This window comes from Pararge aegeria, chromosome 21, assembly GCF_905163445.1.
Source record: "Pararge aegeria chromosome 21, ilParAegt1.1, whole genome shotgun sequence".
Taxonomy (NCBI): Eukaryota; Metazoa; Arthropoda; class Insecta; order Lepidoptera; family Nymphalidae; genus Pararge; species Pararge aegeria.
In genome coordinates this window covers 12,942,048-12,960,221 of record NC_053200.1, presented here as the reverse complement: position 1 = coordinate 12,960,221, position 18,174 = coordinate 12,942,048, and the positions used below count along the sequence as shown (strand labels likewise).

General features: G+C 34.6%; 3 protein-coding genes across 6 annotated transcripts in view; 2 read left to right on the top strand and 1 right to left on the bottom strand.

Moving 5' to 3' along the window:
• Window positions 1-18,174, top strand: part of LOC120633016 (transient receptor potential cation channel trpm) — a 357,472-nt gene that overhangs the window by 141,531 nt on the left and 197,767 nt on the right. The gene's annotated exons all lie outside the window — the stretch shown is intronic.
• Window positions 7,046-9,677, top strand: LOC120633021 (protein ALP1-like). Its single transcript, XM_039903052.1, has 2 exons — window positions 7,046-7,575; window positions 8,485-9,677. The coding sequence occupies exons 1-2, from the start codon at window positions 7,271-7,273 to the stop codon at window positions 9,356-9,358; spliced, it is 1,179 nt and encodes a 392-aa protein (XP_039758986.1). The 5' UTR covers window positions 7,046-7,270; the 3' UTR covers window positions 9,359-9,677.
• On the bottom strand, window positions 7,569-10,112 carry LOC120633022. The gene is made up of 2 exons (XM_039903054.1): window positions 9,721-10,112; window positions 7,569-8,308 (listed from the first exon to the last, which is right to left on the bottom strand). The coding sequence occupies exons 1-2, from the start codon at window positions 9,887-9,889 to the stop codon at window positions 7,638-7,640; spliced, it is 840 nt and encodes a 279-aa protein (XP_039758988.1). The 5' UTR covers window positions 9,890-10,112; the 3' UTR covers window positions 7,569-7,637.

The following is an 18,174-nucleotide window of genomic DNA, read 5'->3' as shown; positions in this document are numbered from 1 at the left end:
GGCCCTTCCATTTTCTATATTTTTTTAGCACATGCAAGGTTAGGTAAGGTTAGCTAGCCTAGCCTATCTTGACGAAATTTGCATCGATATACATTTTTTTATACTTTTCCTGGTAATGCTTTTTAATACCGGGAAAACATACTATTGCCTCTGGAGTTCTTAAAAACTAAAGCAATGCGGCAACAGGTAAAAAAAAAATATGAAAATGAAATGAAAAAATACATATACCTTATGTATATTTATATGGTAGCCACTGACATCCAATATAAAAACGTCATAATATTTTTGAAAATATAGAAGAAAAAAAAATTGATAAGTGTCTTCTGGGTTTCAAATGAGCATTCTCCTTTTATCACGTTTATTTAGTTGGCATCGCTCACTACTACTTGGGGTAGATACGAGTATGTAGGCACCACCAGACATCAATACTCGATTTGGCTTGCATCCAAATTCAGACCATTTAGCTCCTTGATGCTGTAGAGCGTTTCTTGTTTGATGTAAATATTTTGAACTTTATAAATTTTAATGATACGTTTTAAAATGCATCATCAACATCACACTAATCAAATACCTCCTTATTACATATATAAGGGGGTGAAGTATGGATGAAAATTTAATCGAGGTAGGTCAATTTCATCTATGTTTCACCCTCTTTTGTATTGCACTATTTCATGTCCCCCTACATGCTAACGAACATAATGGTTTCTAATTTTTTTATTTTTTTTTCAGTGGCTAACCCTGATCGTTGTTTGCCAATTAACTGAATTTCAATCCAAACAAAAAATCAAACAACAAAGGTCACCTATGACTATAAAACGAGTATCCTTCTTTGAACGTCAACCCGGCCTATATTTGTATCCTAAGCAGCTGAAAATAGTCTTGAAACTTTGGCAGAATATTGATTTTACACCCTTTTCCCGAGGGGGTTGAGCAGGAGACGAAAGCTTATACGAGAGTCTGTAATTTTTCTAGCTAAATCCATGACACTTAATTAACACGAGTATTTGAATCTTTTGGTCGGAAAATAAGAAACATTAGTTGCGGTTAGGCTTTTGGTTCCAAATAAGTAGTGTTACGCAATTTTTATAAACTCACACTACGAGATACATTTTTCAAGTTATACCCATTTTGGTATTTCGAATTTTCATTTTTTCTAGAGACAATAAACTTAAATTCACGGGGTATCAGAAATTCTACACAGAAGTTGCTGGCATGGGCTAGTTGATGTATTTGGGTCTAAAATCTACATTGTACAATCCGTGCATGTAGAAAACCAATTTTTCAAATCAGTCGATTGGTCACGGACGTGCGCTAAATTTCAAAAGCCATTCAGTTTCACGTGGGTAGGTAGCGGAACTGGAAGCAGTGATAAAAAAGAGAGCAGTTCAAATTGGCGTTTTAATCCATTTAGTGCGGATTTCTGCTGTTAACACAAAATGATTCTAATTTAAACTATTAGTGTTGTGATTATTTAAAAAAATTACGCTTTGATAATTAGACAAATGATAAACGGAGACGACATCGTTCGAGTCCATGTAGGACTGAAGTGTATCGATAATACAGTCTAATTTATATCAAAATACCCACCAACTCAATGTCATGAACATTGGTTATAAATCAAATATAATTTTAATTGTTTCTTGAAAACTATCTATTAACAAATTATGGTAAAATATATTATTTATTAATAATTAGGGTATTTGTATAATTCTAATTAATTTAATAAAATATCTGGCAAATATGAATTTATAGTTATCAAAAGTTTGGTTATTTACCTACTCTATAAAATTACTGTAGGTAACACAATATACATAAGACAAGTACATTTTTAAAGTTTTGATAATTATGCTGTGATGTATGCCAGATATTCAATATTTTATTAAATTGATTATAACATTAGTGAATTTTCGATACACTTCTGTCTTGTGAGATATTCTGACGGCGCAAAGATACATCTCGGTGTCAAAGCCGTTATTAAAATCGAAACGCAATATTCGAAATACCTCATCAAATTAATTACTAGTAGGTCCTTCTACTACACTTCGTCCGCGTAAAATTCCGTATTACGAAATATCAATCCAACACATCCCTCTATAATTCATCCTAAATATAGATATTATCTTTCTTTTTTTGTTACACACACAACACACGGGTTTCTACACTTTCTACACTTATGCAAAGTGTAGAAACCCGTGCCCTGTAATGGGCCGATCATTTTGATGATATGTATATGTGTAAATCTAAATACGAAATGCAATATCAATACCTTTATACCGTACAACAACGGTAACGTTTACAGTAGCCTCGCAATATATTCATAATAATATTATCTTTATTAAACAAAACATAAGTAATTATAAACAAAAAGTCGATATAAACAGTCGACTAACTAGAAACGGACATAAATTAGTGATATCTGCATATCGTCTGAGAATAGTACAGAAATCCTTTGTGGGGATGGGTATATGCTTTTATAACATGATACCGAAGGTAATATTAGATCTACCTTTACCTAAGTATAAACAACATATTAAAACACATTTAATAAATCGTGGTTACAACACGATTGATGAATTCCTAAACGACAAGGCTGCTTGGAAGCAGGCCACTCCGCTCTCATCTAAAAAATTCTAAAGATTGTTAAACTTTAAAATTATGTTGGAAAAGAGCAATCTGCTGAATTTCTTGCCGGCTCTTCTCAGTGGAATCTGCCTTCCGAACCGGTGGTAGAGTCACTACAAACAGACTTGACATTTCATAAGTGTTTATTAGTTAGGCCTACTTGAAATAAATGAATTTTGAATTTTTTTGAATTTTATACAAACATTCATCCCCAGTTTCCTCCCCTTAGCGATAGATATCCGAACCCTATTTAGTAGACCCTATGTATACTAACGAACAAGTTTCTCGAATTTCTATCTGAAAGATTGTTGCCTGGAAACTGTTTTATATTATTACATCATAGTGAAGATGAAACCGGGTTTCTGAAATCTCTTGATCTGCGATGGATTTGCACTCAATTTCAAAGCTTACCAGCTCAAACACACTGGATCGGTTTTGTACTCAAATTGGATAGAAAGATGAAAGAACAATCTGTAAAAGAGATTGAGTACTTTTAGGGTGATTTAACAATTTTAGGCAGGGGCAATTTAGGAATTTATAAATTCTGCATTATTTCGGTTCTGCCCTAGCTAGTTTCCACTCAACCGACAAAGATGACCGCCATGTGATTCCGGTACGATTTGGAGTGAACGATTGAAAATGATAAACTCCTTCAGTAAGTAAGTTAATAAGTTTGTTACGGCATCAGCAAGTCGAAAAAATTGCTTTCTAGGAGCGTTATTTATTTTCCCAAACAAAGTACCAAATGAATCAAAGTTTACTCTCTTCTAGCAATTTGTCACGTCCCGCCCCATTCGTTCTCTCAGGGAAAAGAGGCTAAAATAACTCATGAAGGGTCACTATAGTTCGAAGGTTAAAACATGTGGCGTGGACATTTCCCAAGGCGTAATAGATTTAACTTTGGAACACTAATAAGTACAAGGACTTTTCTATGTATAAAAAATCGTGCTTGGAGCGTTACTTACTGTTTTTACCGAACAAACTGGCTAATAAATCATAAAATATAAATAAAAAAATTAAAAACCCCTGTTTTTCAATAAAGTGCAGGTTTTATTATCAAACCCTTTAATTTTATACATATACATTTAGGGAGTCGTAAAAAAAAACATAATTCGCCATTTTGTAAAGGCGGCCATCATAGATTTATTATTTTTCATAGTGTATGATACTTATATTGAGGGTGTTGTGAAAAAAAAAATGTAATTCGCTATTTGTAGTGGCGGCCATCTTTGATTTGTAATTCGTCATAGCATATAGTTCTACAAGTCGAGTCCTTTCAATTATTATATTGGGGGATTTTTTATAAAAAATAAGTGATACGCCATTTTTGGGCGGCGGCCATCTTAGAATTTTCAGCAAACACAGCTAACCGTGACACTACCGACTAACTCACCTTTCAACCAAAACAAACAAAATCAAAATCGGTTCATACTTTCGTGAAATACTATGCCACTGACAGACACACAACTACGTTATAAAACCCCGTTGTTTTTAATTCTTGGGTTAAACATTTACTATCTTCTAACTGTTGAATACTTGAACAATAAAACATTTAAGTATCGATCCCGTTACTAAATACATCTTCATAGTCATCCCAGTTGGTGTAAAGATCTATGGCGTTTTATTAGTTTACTAATTTTGTTTTGTCTATGTTTATTTCTCTCTTGTCTACGGCAATAAAAAAGTAATGTAGCAAAAAAAATGTTTGTTGTTACAATTAAAAATAAACGGTTCTGAATTGTGAATTTGGCTCTATAAGTTATTTCAATATATCCACAACCTAACACTAACAATTTGTCACTTAATATTCTGACACTAAAAATTCAGCAATAAAACGAATACTCCTAAGCTAACGAAATAAATCAACAACTATAATAATAATAACTTAAAAGAAAAAGAAGAAGAAGCTTTCGCTTGGTTGTTGGATCAAGGGTCGGATACAGAAGGCAGTAATCCTTGAAACGGCGCGCATTGTGAGGAGGTTCCTCACTCTGAAGCCCTGACCTTTGCTTGGGCATTCAAAAGCCCCGCAAGCGGAGGGTGGAAGTTTTTTTATATAAATTTTTAATAGTGTTTTTTAATTAATTCTTAAGCATTGTTAATAATAAAAAAAGAAAAATAATAAATGATAGAGCTTAATAACTTAAAACTAACATATATTTATATAAACTTAAAAATAAAACTACTAGTTACTATTTACTATTATTAATTGCAAGAAAATTAAACGCAGCCGATGCCATGGTAAAAAGCTATATAATTGTATTTCAAATATACCAGTGTTCAAAATGGCTGGCCTATTTAGCAAGTCAGCGGTAATTGAACCAATTGATAGAACAGTTCGAACTCCATGCCAAGTTGATATCGTGGAACGAAGATCATTTTCATTTTGTAGAATGTACCAAACCTAATGTAAAATTAGATATTTGGGTACAAAGTTGGTCTTGGAATATTTCGAACTTTAAACGAAAAAGTTATTTTAGCTTGCAAAGTTCTTTGATTTTATCTTAACTTTGGAGTTTTGGGCGTTCTTATACGGATGACGGACATTACGTTATTGTGTAAGAACGTGGGGATAGGTCTTGGAATAATAATATTTTTCACTTTTACATTTGACATATAATCGAGCTGAGTTTCCCCCTACAACTACATGATACAGAATAAATGCTTGAGATGGTAATGCTGCTACTTTTATACGACTCAGGTACCGTTTACAATGTTGACAAAAAAACGAACCAATAATAATATTTTACGATATTAGTTTCCGGTAAGTTATTTCACAAAATATATTGTTATTATTCTATTTGGAAAACATGAAATATTTACACAAGTATTATTACGAATTATATAAAACAAAATAGAACTATTAAAGCAATTCTATATTAATGAATCTTGTAGTGACGTCACAACACGTTTATGGCGTAGCGTAGGTATACTGGTATCAGCCAGGGGGAGAAACCGCTAACAATATATAATAAGGAGAACGAATAAAATATTAAATATATGGCGACCGCTAATGATACTAGTATATTTCTGAAATAAAGCTTCGGGGAGTTGAAATTAAAGCTGTCAGTAAATTTAAATATGTAGGTAGGTATTTTATCAGATTTTGACCACCAAGAAGAAATTAAATGCAAAATTGGACAAGCTAAATCAGCTTTTTACAAAATGTCAAAAGTCTTGTGTGACTTGAAAGTTGTAGACGGATGCAAGCGTTTGAGATGTGGTCTTTACGAAAAACGTTTAAAATATCATGGAGACAGTTCATCTTAAACGTTCAAGTATTACGAAGGGCCATATGCCAACGGAAACTAATGAGAACCGTCATACAAAGGAAGGTTTCGTTTTTCTGTCTGAGTTTCCAAGGTTGATTCTTGAAGGGCATATTACTCGGAATAGCAACTGGAAGACCGAGGAAGAAGTAGTTCGACGATGCAAGAGAGTAGACAGGACATACCTATTCAGAATTGAAGAAGATTCCACATCGTCGTACGATTTGCCACCGGCTGACCTCAAAACTTCAATATGAAGATGGCACCTAATGATGATGATATTTCCCAAGCAGTATTTAATACCGACTCCAGCACTAGCCGTGCTAACAGGAAACAAAAATTATATACCCCGATAAAATTGACCTGTCAACGTACCAAAGTACGGCAACAGGGAAGTTTACCCACGTTTATATTACATGTTTGATGTTATTTTCACCCTTACTGTAATGCTTGTAGAGTTGATAATGCTGTGGAGGAAGATATATTTTGTTTTTCATCATGCTGCCATACCCGCATAAATAAATAATTGATCTCAAGTAAATAATGTATGTATGTAAATAATGTACGATAGTAAATAATATACGTATAGTAAATATTGTGTATATAACATGTGTTAGGTACATAATATATAAAAAAACCTAAATAGAAGTTAATTTTTTAATGTAAGTATTATGTGAGATTGCGATAGTACAAGTTATAAGTATATATCGGAAGCCGCACGTTTATATAAGGTAAAAATAAAAAGTTTTACGTTTATATACGTAGGTGATAAAGTTATGTTTTAGTTATTGTATTTTTATTTACTCACTAGCTGTTTCCCGCGGCTTCGTCTGCGTTTGATTTTGTTTTTTGATGTGGCATTCAATTTAGTTGTGTAGTTCTAAAAAAAAGTATTCAGTATCGCTAAGCCTTAAATGAGGGGTTTGCTGCTGTCCGCTCAGGAGTTCTGTTCTCTATCTCCAACCACATTCAGATCTACACAAAGTTATGGAAATACACATATTATAACCACATAGTACAAAAATAATTATTTAAATCGGTTATAATTTGTTGTAGTTATGGTGTAAAATACTCAAACACTTTCATCCCCTAACCCAAAGGAAACGAGCTTAATGTTGGAATAAGAAGTATCCTATATTACTTCTAAGGGCGCTTGTACACGCTAAGAAAATTTGCCGTTCCTGCGACAGACAAGACAAATTTTTCGTGTAGACGACAAGAATTTTGTCTGTTCCACACACGAAAACTTTTCGTGTCTTCCGCAGACAAGACCAATGGAAACGTGTACACGACACGATTCTTTTCGTGCAGTCGACAGTCGGGCGTAGGGCGCGCAAGTAATAACAAGTGTAATCAGTGAGTTTCGTTTATTTATATAAATGTTAACTACAAAGCAAAAAAGAATGATAATTGCATATTATTATTATAACAAAATAAAAAAGGAAACAAAAAACAAGAGACTTTACTGGGTTCATCCAATTATACAAGAGAAAAATGGGTTTGGCGGGTTCATTACCCTTTACCGTGTCATGCGACAACATGAGGAAAAATTTGTGGATTATTTTCGCATGAAAATGTCTACGTTTGACAAGCTTTTGACAACAATAGAAAATAATATACGACATGAAAATACCAAAATGCGAGAAAGTATTCCTCCATACATTAGATTGGCCGTAACATTAAGGTAAGTAATTTTTTTAAGCATATTGATTTGAACGTTATACAATAATAAATGTCTTTGAAGTGTTACATGTTTCCAAATTCAACAGACTCCACATGTTCATATTCTTCAGAAAAGTCAAAGTGAAATTCATCTGTATGCGATGTTTCCACACTACTAATAGTTTCGGTGTCAAATTCAATGGATGTAGATTTTTGAGTACTGTAACCTGGTCGAGTCGAGTATGATGGGCCGGGTACGTTAAATGACGACGTAGAAGGCTGCGTTGTTTTGTAATACTCAGTACTCCATTGATGCTGAACATCACTTCCCTTTCGTTGTTGCGTAGAACGCACAAGTTTTAAAACTTCAAACTGGAAATCCACCATTTCCTCATCACTGAACTTATCAACACTCGGAGCTATACTTTTAAAAAATGACATGGCACGGCTCTCTTCTTCTTTGGTAACAGCCTTTATAAATTCTGCCATATTTTTGTCCACCTCGCTAACATCCTGTTTCTTTTTTTTCGCGATCGGTGTATGTTCTACGGGACTTTTTTCCACGTTTGTTGTTTCGGGTATATTTGACTCAGTGTCTCGGCGTGTTACAATTTTTGTCAAAAATAACATTTCGTCGTAAAAATCACATTTACGAATCTTCTTAGCACCCGATCCCGATTTCATTTCTTTAAGTCTTCTGTGACATTTCATCCACCTATCTCGCAAACTTGTCCATTTTTTTGCTGTAGACTTTGCTGAAACAAAAAACGAACTACCGTTAGAAAGTAGGTACCATCTATTGCAAGTAGACATAAACTTCATATAAAAAAGGAAATGACCTCATTGTAAGAGTAAGAACACACTTGCAATTAATCGCACTGCAAGTTGCAAGTGTGTTCTTGCTCTAAGACATTGTTACAATTTTTTACAGATACATGGCAACTGGAGATACCTTCGCACGTCTTCATTTCGATTTTCGAATCGGAATAAAAACAATAGCGAACATTGTACGTGAAGTTACTCATCATATTTGGTCAGAATTATCTACAGTTTATATGCGGATGCCAACACAAGAAGAATGGTTGAATATAGCACAAAGATATGAAATAAATGCCAATTTTCCACACTGTCTTGGAGCACTGGACGGGAAACATATTAGAATAATTAAACCCGAAGAAAGTGGATCAATGTTTTTAAATTATAAACATTTCTTTTCTATTGTTCTCATGGCTATTGTGGATTCCAACTACAATTACATTTTTATTGATGTAGGGTCGTATGGTAAAGAATGTGATTCAAATGTTTTCAAAGAAACACAGTTTTGGAAAAAACTTGTTGACAATACGTTAAACATACCATCCCCATGCTCTATAATAAATACTAACTATATATTACCATATGTTTTTGTAGCTGATGAAGCTTTCGCACTTCATGCTAACGTACTTCGACCCTACGGTGGTAACGAACTCACAAAAGAACAAAAGATATTTAATTATCGCTTGACAAGGGCAAGAAGATACGTCGAGTGTGCATTTGGAATAATGGCCAACAAATGGAGAATTCTGCACCGATCTTTAAACTTAAGTCTCGATTTAACAGTTGCTATTGTAAAAACTACTTGCGTTTTGCAAAATTTTATTCATACAGAAGAAGGTCACGTTGAGCCTTTAATCAATCGAGACCGATTAAATAGTCCATTGCATTTAGAAGGCAATAATCTCACAGCAGACGAAATTCGTCAAAAATATACTGAATATTTTTCCTCTGATGAAGGATCACTGCCATGGCAAGATAAATACACATAAAAAATAAGTTCTAAAACTAAAACCCGACTACTAAATTTTAATCCAAAAAGTGTGAAACAAGGAATTATTCTTACCTGCCATATTGTTTAAATAAACAATTACATGTTATATTTTTTTTCATGTTTATACGTATTTTATTATAAGTATTAGTCATTATCGTTTTTAGCAAAGCCGTGTCCGTATGCTACTTAGCGCTATTGAACTTATGATTGCTTGCAACTTAAATCTTTTATTGTAGATGTATTTAATGTGGGTAACGACAATGATTAATATTTATAATAATATATAGCTATATAGAATATATCTAGTAATCTGTATTTTTGAAAATTGTAAAAAGATAGTAATATGTTGTATGTACTTACCATATTCATTTTTTTTGACATTTGTCATTTCGTCGAAGTCTTTGTTTAAGATAGTAAATATTTCTCTCCATGCTTCGTATGTGAGTCTTTTATCTTTATATATGTCTAAAGTTTTGTCCCACAATACCGGTCGTCCTTCTACTAAAGTTATAAGTAACTCATCAGCCATTTTGTACTCTACGCTGCAATACACGTCCACACCAAACGCACAACGCACAACAAAAACTGGGCTGGCTCAACCCTACTACACCGCCCCCCCGCCGCTCCGCAACAACGTTCGCCGCGTCGTGTCTTGCGCAGACAAGATTTTTTTTCGTGCACCGCTGCGAGCAGTGTACACAGTTATTTTCTAGTTACGACACGAATTCTTAGGTACGCCCGGCGTTTTTTCTTAGCGTGTACAAGCGCCCTACCACTTCCAAGAATATGTGTACAAAGTTTCATGAGGATCGGTTTAGTAGTTTTTGCGTGAGAGCGTAACAAACAAACTTACACTTAACTTATTGACATTTATAATATTAGAAGGGATTATTGTTGTTTAGCAATAAGAGCTTATTCTATGTATTGTCTAACATTTGTTACATTTAATTGACAAATTAAAGACATTTTCAAACAAAAGAAACAAATAAATTAAAAAGCTACATATCAATAATTTGAGATATTCATGTCAAATTAGTTTTTAAATTAGCGTTATTCAGATAATATTTGAGCTGATTTGATAATTTTTATCTATCACATTTATAAACGTTGTCCTTAAGTTGCATGATTATGATAACGTGGAAGCATTATGATTCTTTATCAAATTAATCTCTTCGGAGAAGCGTAACTTATGTTTCGCCTTAATTTTCTTAATATTTATTTTATGTTTATATTTACCAATGAATGAAGTAGACATTTGGATAAATGTTCTAAGACGACAAAAAATAGAAAATACAATAGCTTACAGTCCGTGACCCGGGAATCGAACCCTTGTGGTTCTCAGGTAAACGCCGTCCACTGCTAGACCAAAGAAACAGGTATTGTACGTATAATTTATTGAATGCAATTAATACAAATTAATATTTTATAATTTATATATTTTTTAATGAATTGTAATAAACTTTGAATAATAATGTATTCGGTATCATTTAAAAATCTGCTATATTATTTTTACTATTACCTTCTGTTTATAAACAAAATTAACTTAGCTAATCTTATAGTATGTAACCTAATCCCTATCCCTATCCCTATCCCTATCCCTATACCTATCCTTACTAATATTATAAATGTGAATGTAAGTTTGTTTGTTACGCTTTCACGCAGGAACTACTAAACCGATCATCATGAAACTTTGTACACATATTAGAAGTAATATAGGATTCTTTTTATCCCGAAATTAAGCTCAGTTCTTTTGGGAGAGGGGACGAAAGTGTTTGACAATTTTACACCATAAAACCGTCAAATGATAACCGATTTAAATAATTACTTAATTTTTTATATAAGAATACACAACTTAAAAATTTTTGAAGAATTACACCTAAATTGAATGCCACATGTCTTTCGAAAAACAATAACAACCGCAGACGAAGTCGCGGGCAACAGCTAGTATGTAATAAATAATATGACATTAGTGTGTATGTTATGCCCATACCCTTATGAAGGTTTATCGTAATTTATCTACCTATTGGCATGTCATCTGACGAAACATCTTTCGACGCGTGAACGATATTGTACCATCCTTTCACAATGATTCTTGCAAATAAATTTCACAATGATTCTTGCAAATAATTATTTATTTTTATAATAGACTAGCTGTTTCCCGCGACTTCGTCTGCGTTTGATTTTGTTTTTAAAGTATTCAGTATCGCTAAGCCTTAAATGAGTATAATAGTATTTATACCTATATAATATGTGAGTTGTGACTGTCAATTAATCATAGACAAATAATTTGCAATAAAATAAAATTGCGACTATAAAGTGCTTATATTAGGCCTACTTGAAATAAATGAATTTTGAATTTTATAATTAAAGACCTAAGCTATCCTATCTCTTAAGTTGGACCGGACTGCTCACAGTGTGCCAATTTAATTTAAAATCGGTTAAGTAGTTTAGGAGTCCATCGCGGACAAACATCGTGACAGGATATTTATATATATTAAGATATTGTACGTGGGGTCAAATTTCAAATAGAGATCAATTATTTTTAGCGAGGATTTAAGAGGATTTCTTTAGCTTAAAGTTTTTAGTTACGTAGAGAGTTACGTAAACAGTTAGGTAGAGTTAATAAAGAAAATTTAGACAATTATACTTAGAATTTCGACATGGGCGCAACAAGTTGAAGCTGAAGTTAATGTTAAATAAGTACCTACATTCTACAGTTCATACACATTTAGTTTCTTTCCAAAATGAATGTATGTTTCGAACTAAGCAGACATTTCTTAAGAAAAACTTTTAATGGGGTCCGGCAAAAGTCTCCTTATGTGAGTATAGCTTGAGAGAATAGCTTGTTAGACGTCAGAACGTCCTCTGAAAAAACTTATATTGTCAGAACTATAAATTACTTTCCTGTTTTTTTTTTTACCTTTCTACCTACTTACTTGTGATCTATGATGTCCTAGTACCTACTTTATATTAACTATGTATAATGTAACCTATCATAATCAGAATTTCACAGAGAAAATGTTTTAATTTATAATCACTGGTGCGGTAAACTTCAATTTTTATGAATATTGCTGAAAGGGGCTATCCATGTGCGAAGATAAAAAAAACTCTGTATACAATGATTATTTAAATCTAAATTCAAATAAAATATCTTTGCGTCACTCATATTTCTGGAGTTTAATGCCCGGTTTCACTAACGTCCAAAAAGGCAATGCCTAAGTAAGTTACACCTAATCGAACGAGATTTCTAGGCATAAGTACATTCACCTTTCGCCAATCTTCACTAGGCAACTCAAATAACCTAACTAGTCCATGATTAACATAAATAAAATAATAAATAATGTGGTAAATCCACAGGGTTAATAAAAAAAATTGTTTCATCTGTTAAATGTCAGTTTACGATTTTCCAACACTATGCACGGAAAAATCGGTTTCGTAAATTTATATAGCACCTAACCTTGTTATTCATTGTATAATATTGGTGAAACGTTATTTTTTCTTCAACCGTCACCTAAATATTTCCTCTTTCGATTTATGTGTTATCTAGGTTTAGCGGAAACGGGCATAAAATATTTAACCTCATTCATGCCAAAGTGGCTTGAATGAATTGGCGAGTTAACTTTTTTAGAAAAACTCAACCAGAAACCGGTGATCGATAAAAGTAATCACCAATCCGCGTAGAGCATATAGCTGTTCTATATATTTTATAGGTCACTACAATTAGCCCGCCCATAGGCCCTGTGCAATCAGGGATATATCGATCATATTTCATGGCGTGGGTTTAAACAACCTATATTATTAACTGACAAAAGTGTTCTGAGTTCATTGGCATTACAAACGAAGCCGCGTTGATCTAATGGTTGGAATAATCGACTGTTGATAACGAGGTCTCATGTAGGAGGCTCTCAGTACCGTCACGGAGTTAGGGAACCTTGTGTTAAGTGATGCGGTCTAAGTTGGTAACGGGCTAATCTGTTAGGGGAACCCATGGCAGTGGTGTTCCTTGGGTCTTGAATTAGAGCATGCCCAGTATTATCAATCGAAATTTCACATGATAATTTGCGTGCGAACCATAATCGTAGTGTTTTTCAAAGATGAGTTGATGTTTGTTATTTGGCACAACAACAACTGCCTTGTGATAAGTCAAATTAGTCGTATACATCAAGGTTGTCTGGGAGAGATCGCCTTAGCATTAGACTGCCTTTGCAAACCTAAGCTGGTTTTTTATTATTTTTTTATTTTATCTTTTGTTTTTATTTTTGTATTTTGTTATTGTGTGTGCAATAAAGAATTTCTTCTTCTTGCGGTGACTCTCCGACTAGCGAAGGTTGGCAGTCAGCTTCGTAAATTCTTGTCTATCTTTCGCGAGGCGAAATAATTCTGCTGCACTCGCGATTCCAGTCCACTCTCTGATGTTACGAAGCCAGGACTTTTTTCTGCGACCAACGCCTCTTCTTCCTGCAACTTTTCCCATCATAATAAGTTGAAGGAGCTCATATCTCTCGTGCCTTAGCACGTGGCCCAGATATGCAACTTTTCTGATCTTGATGGTGTGCAAAAGTTCACGCCGTTGGTTGACGCGTCGCAGAACTTCCTCATTGGATACTTTGAGAGTCCAACTAATAAAACATACGTCTGAATGTCCACATCTCAAATGCTTCTATGCGTTTAATTAGCACCTTAACTACTCTAAAATAGAGAATGCAGCCCACCATGCTGGCCATATGCGGATTTTTGGTCTTCGCAAGGCTTTGTGAACATTCTGTTGAATTGACAAGCGTGCAGGTTTCCTCACGGTGTTTTCCGCCCTGTCAGAATGATATAGGCCGTAGTCACGCTGGCCAAGTGTTGATGGAAGACTTCACATGCTCTTGAGAACATTACGCAGATCTCTGGAATGCAGGTTTCCTCACGATGTTTTTCCTTCACCGTTAAAGTATATTATATTTTTCAATCGCACTGAACTCAGATGTGCGTGTCATAGTTCGAATTCCGCCCCACGAAAGTGAAAGCAGATTCTAAACAATTAGGCTATAACTGCTTAATTATTTACGGTAGGTACGACCTAGTATAAACTTATACAGTTCTAGACGTATATAACTTTTTTAATACCCAAACACCTGTTGTACCGCGCTAGCGAACTCTGGGGATGAGATGCGGAATATTTTAGCATAATACCGCACCTGCCGCTTCTTACAAATTGCTAGATTTCAACGCAACTACAATAAGTGTTTTAATGTGTGTTTTATGAGAAGCCCCCCGAGTGTTATGAAGTATTATCAGCGGCGTGCACAGGGTCCAGGACATCCATAAAGCAGATACATGGCATAAATAAAGCTTTTAATCTAAGATTTTCGTAGGTAATCAACATTTCTTAAATATAGTTCAACGGGTATATACCAAGATAATATTTTTGGACCCGTTGAACTATTATATTACTATATTTAAGAAATACATGGCATAACATGGAAAAATTCCCCTCGTTACGAACGTGAGTAAGAGCTATATAAAATAATTTGGGTAGGTGGAGCTGATGTGCTTGTATGAAGTGCACGCCACTGAGTATTATTATACTAGTGACTATAAGTATTATAAGTATTTATGTGTATTATATTCATAAAAATATGCATCATATTATATATATATATATATATATATATATATATATATATTATAAATATATAAATTTAATTAAAAAATATAAAAAAATCAATTTCTTTTTTACGCTCCAGCAAATCTAGTGTTCTTTCCAAAGTTAAAAAAGCCTTCCTTAGCAAATATACAAGCAACACAGTATTCTTCTTAGTCGTTTCAGTCTTGACAGACTGGCAAACACAGTATTACGGCCCATAAATAACCGAATAAAAATATAACCTGAATAAAAATTTAAGAACCCCCGACACATAATGTGCTGAAGGCAAAATAGATAATAACTCATTAGGTTCTAGGTACCAGCCATCACTCCACTTATTTCATCGATCAAGGGCATATATTACATTGTTCTACTAGTCAACCCTTTCAATTGACACCCATATTATAAAATATATAATGTAATTCGCCATTTTGTAACCGCGACAAACAAATTAAACAAAATCGAAATCGGTTCATCCGTTCGGGAAATATCATGCCATAGACACAGATACACACACACACACACACACACACACACGCAGATACGTCAAACGTATAACACCCCGTCGTTTTTGGAGTAGCGAAAAAGTAAAGAAAAATAACGAAGTACCTAATAGCGCAGGCGGGCGATTCGACTTGTCCTAACCACGAGGCTATTGTCGCAGTATCTATCACAACAAAAAATTAAGATTCGATTACTGACACGGTGGTAAAGAAGTGAGCGTGTTCGACTCAGCCATGAGACTTGGGTTCGAATCCCTGGTCGGGTCGGTATTTGTTAGGTTTTGAATTCAAAGTACCGGCCATTAAAATTAGCGTCGTCAACGCCCGTGCCAAAGAGAACACGTTTAGTCGTCGGTCCCGATTACAATAACTAACATGACGTGATAATAATTGTTAAAGCCCACCAACCCACATTAACGCAGGACTGTGGGTATAATGAGGAAGTTGTGAAAAAAAAATGTTATTGGTCATTGTGGCCATTTTGTGATGGACGTCATCTTGGATTTGAAATTTTTCATAGTGTATGTATGCTACCAGTCGGGACTTTTCATTTGATACCTACCCATATCGAGTGATTTGTGAAAAAATATGTAATCCGCCATTTTGTGCCGGCAGCCATCTTGGACATTCATCAAGCATATCTAAGAACACTCTCGACTAACTCACTTTTCAAAAATCGAAATCGGGTTATCCGTTCGGGAAATACGATGCCTCACCCACACAGACTCTAAACTTATAAAACCCCCTAAGTTTTTAAGAAGGTAAGAAGCAAACTCGTATAACCACAATGCGGCATAGCACGCTTTGTATACAGCTGAAATAACGGTTTCCATTAAACGTTAATCCTCTTTAACGGAATCATGATTGATGGAGTACAATGGTCGATCACGTCAAATAATCATCATAGATAAGGTTACAGAGTTAGGGCAAAGGGATTGGAATAATAAAAAGCCTTTATTAGCATAAGGGTACTGACCTCCCGCATATCTAATGCTAAAAACTCTTCGGCCTGAACTGCCTCATTGGTGTAAGGGTTAGAATGTTTGACAGATGTTCCACCCTCGGGGCGAGGCAAAGAATAGTATTAGGTTTTTCTACTAAGAAATTCTTAGCACAAGCTCATAGTTTGGATATAGGCGTAATGACTTATGTTGAAAAACTACCCTATGGAAGTTCGGAAGTATGTACCTACTTTATCCAAAATATATCTAATTTTTGGAGAAATTATAGGTTTGGATTACATAAATTGCAAATTATATTTTTAAAAAAATATAGAAAACGCTTGCCAGATGTCATGGCCGTACTCGTGAAGTCATAGGTAAATTAGATCTGAAGTAAGTCCCTGTTCTAAAAATTATTTTCGTATTGATAACAAAAAACTTAGCAACTGATCGTTTCAAATCATAAAATACTTGATATAGAGATTGTCGAAGTTCAAACGGTACGAAATTATGTTTACATAGACGTGACGTCATTATTATTAATTCGGCGTTTCATGACGGATCAATATTTTGCAGCATTATTTAATGAAAATTAATACCAATATCACTTAGAATATAAATAAAAATACATATTTTATAATACATGAATCCATATTTTCATAATACATAAATACAATATTTTAGCTATTCTTTGTTAGTGTCATAATGCCTGCTGGCGGTGATTCCCGCCCATACATACAAAAAAAAATACGAATGAATCTTTGTAGTCTACCTATGACCTACACTGCAGCTTACATTCGATCCTTGTAGTTTACAAATTTGGTAAACTTTCTTAAAGTTGAAGTGCCTTGATTTCTTACGAAATTGCATTTATTTCAAGATTTATTCCCAGGACTTCTGCTCAGGAAGTTAAGACTGTTGTTATTGCGCCGGGAAATGCCCCGGACTACTAAACTATTGTTTGAGAACGTATTGTGTCAGCTGAGTTGGAAACTTTTATCCCTCTATAATAGAAGCTTACAAAAACTTAGTCAATTAACGCTGTAAATTGGCCTCTGGGTCTCACAAAGAGCAAAGAAAAAAAATACGATATTTGTGACTATTACGATACATCCGTAAAATAGTAAATGAATTTTAACCTTACAATTTTTTGGTTATAACACATGAATAATTATAATTAATGTATGCAATTCTGTTATTCTGTATAACCATCCTGATTGATCTTATGGTTTGGCAAGTTCACCTTTTTTTTTTTTTTTTGTTGACGGGGGGGAAATCTTCTCAAAAGATACCCAATTCTCTGTGGGAGAATTTGGGTTATGTGGGATTTCTACCCACTAAAACCCCCTCGGTTGCCAGCCTCAGTACATAATGGGAGGCTCCGGGATCTCCTAGGAACGCACCGGTGCCTCCCTTGCACAACGCTTATAGCTCGTCCCGGGAAGATTTATTATTCCCGATTACCTGTAGGGCGCTGTCTTCTACGAGCAGGATTGGCTCGCTCTCGATCTCGCTCAGCAGCCTCCTTCTTGACTAGTACAGTTTCGCAGAAGGAGACTACCGCCTTCCACGCTCTATCCTCCGCGAGCATTGCTGCTATCACTGCTGCAGGAGAAAGATCTCTTCCAACGTGGCTGATCAGTAGATGGCGCTCCTGTTCCCAGGCCGGACACTCTTCGAGTGTATGCTGCGCGGTGTCCCGGTCTCCTCCGCAATGGTGGCATTTTGGTGTCGCCTC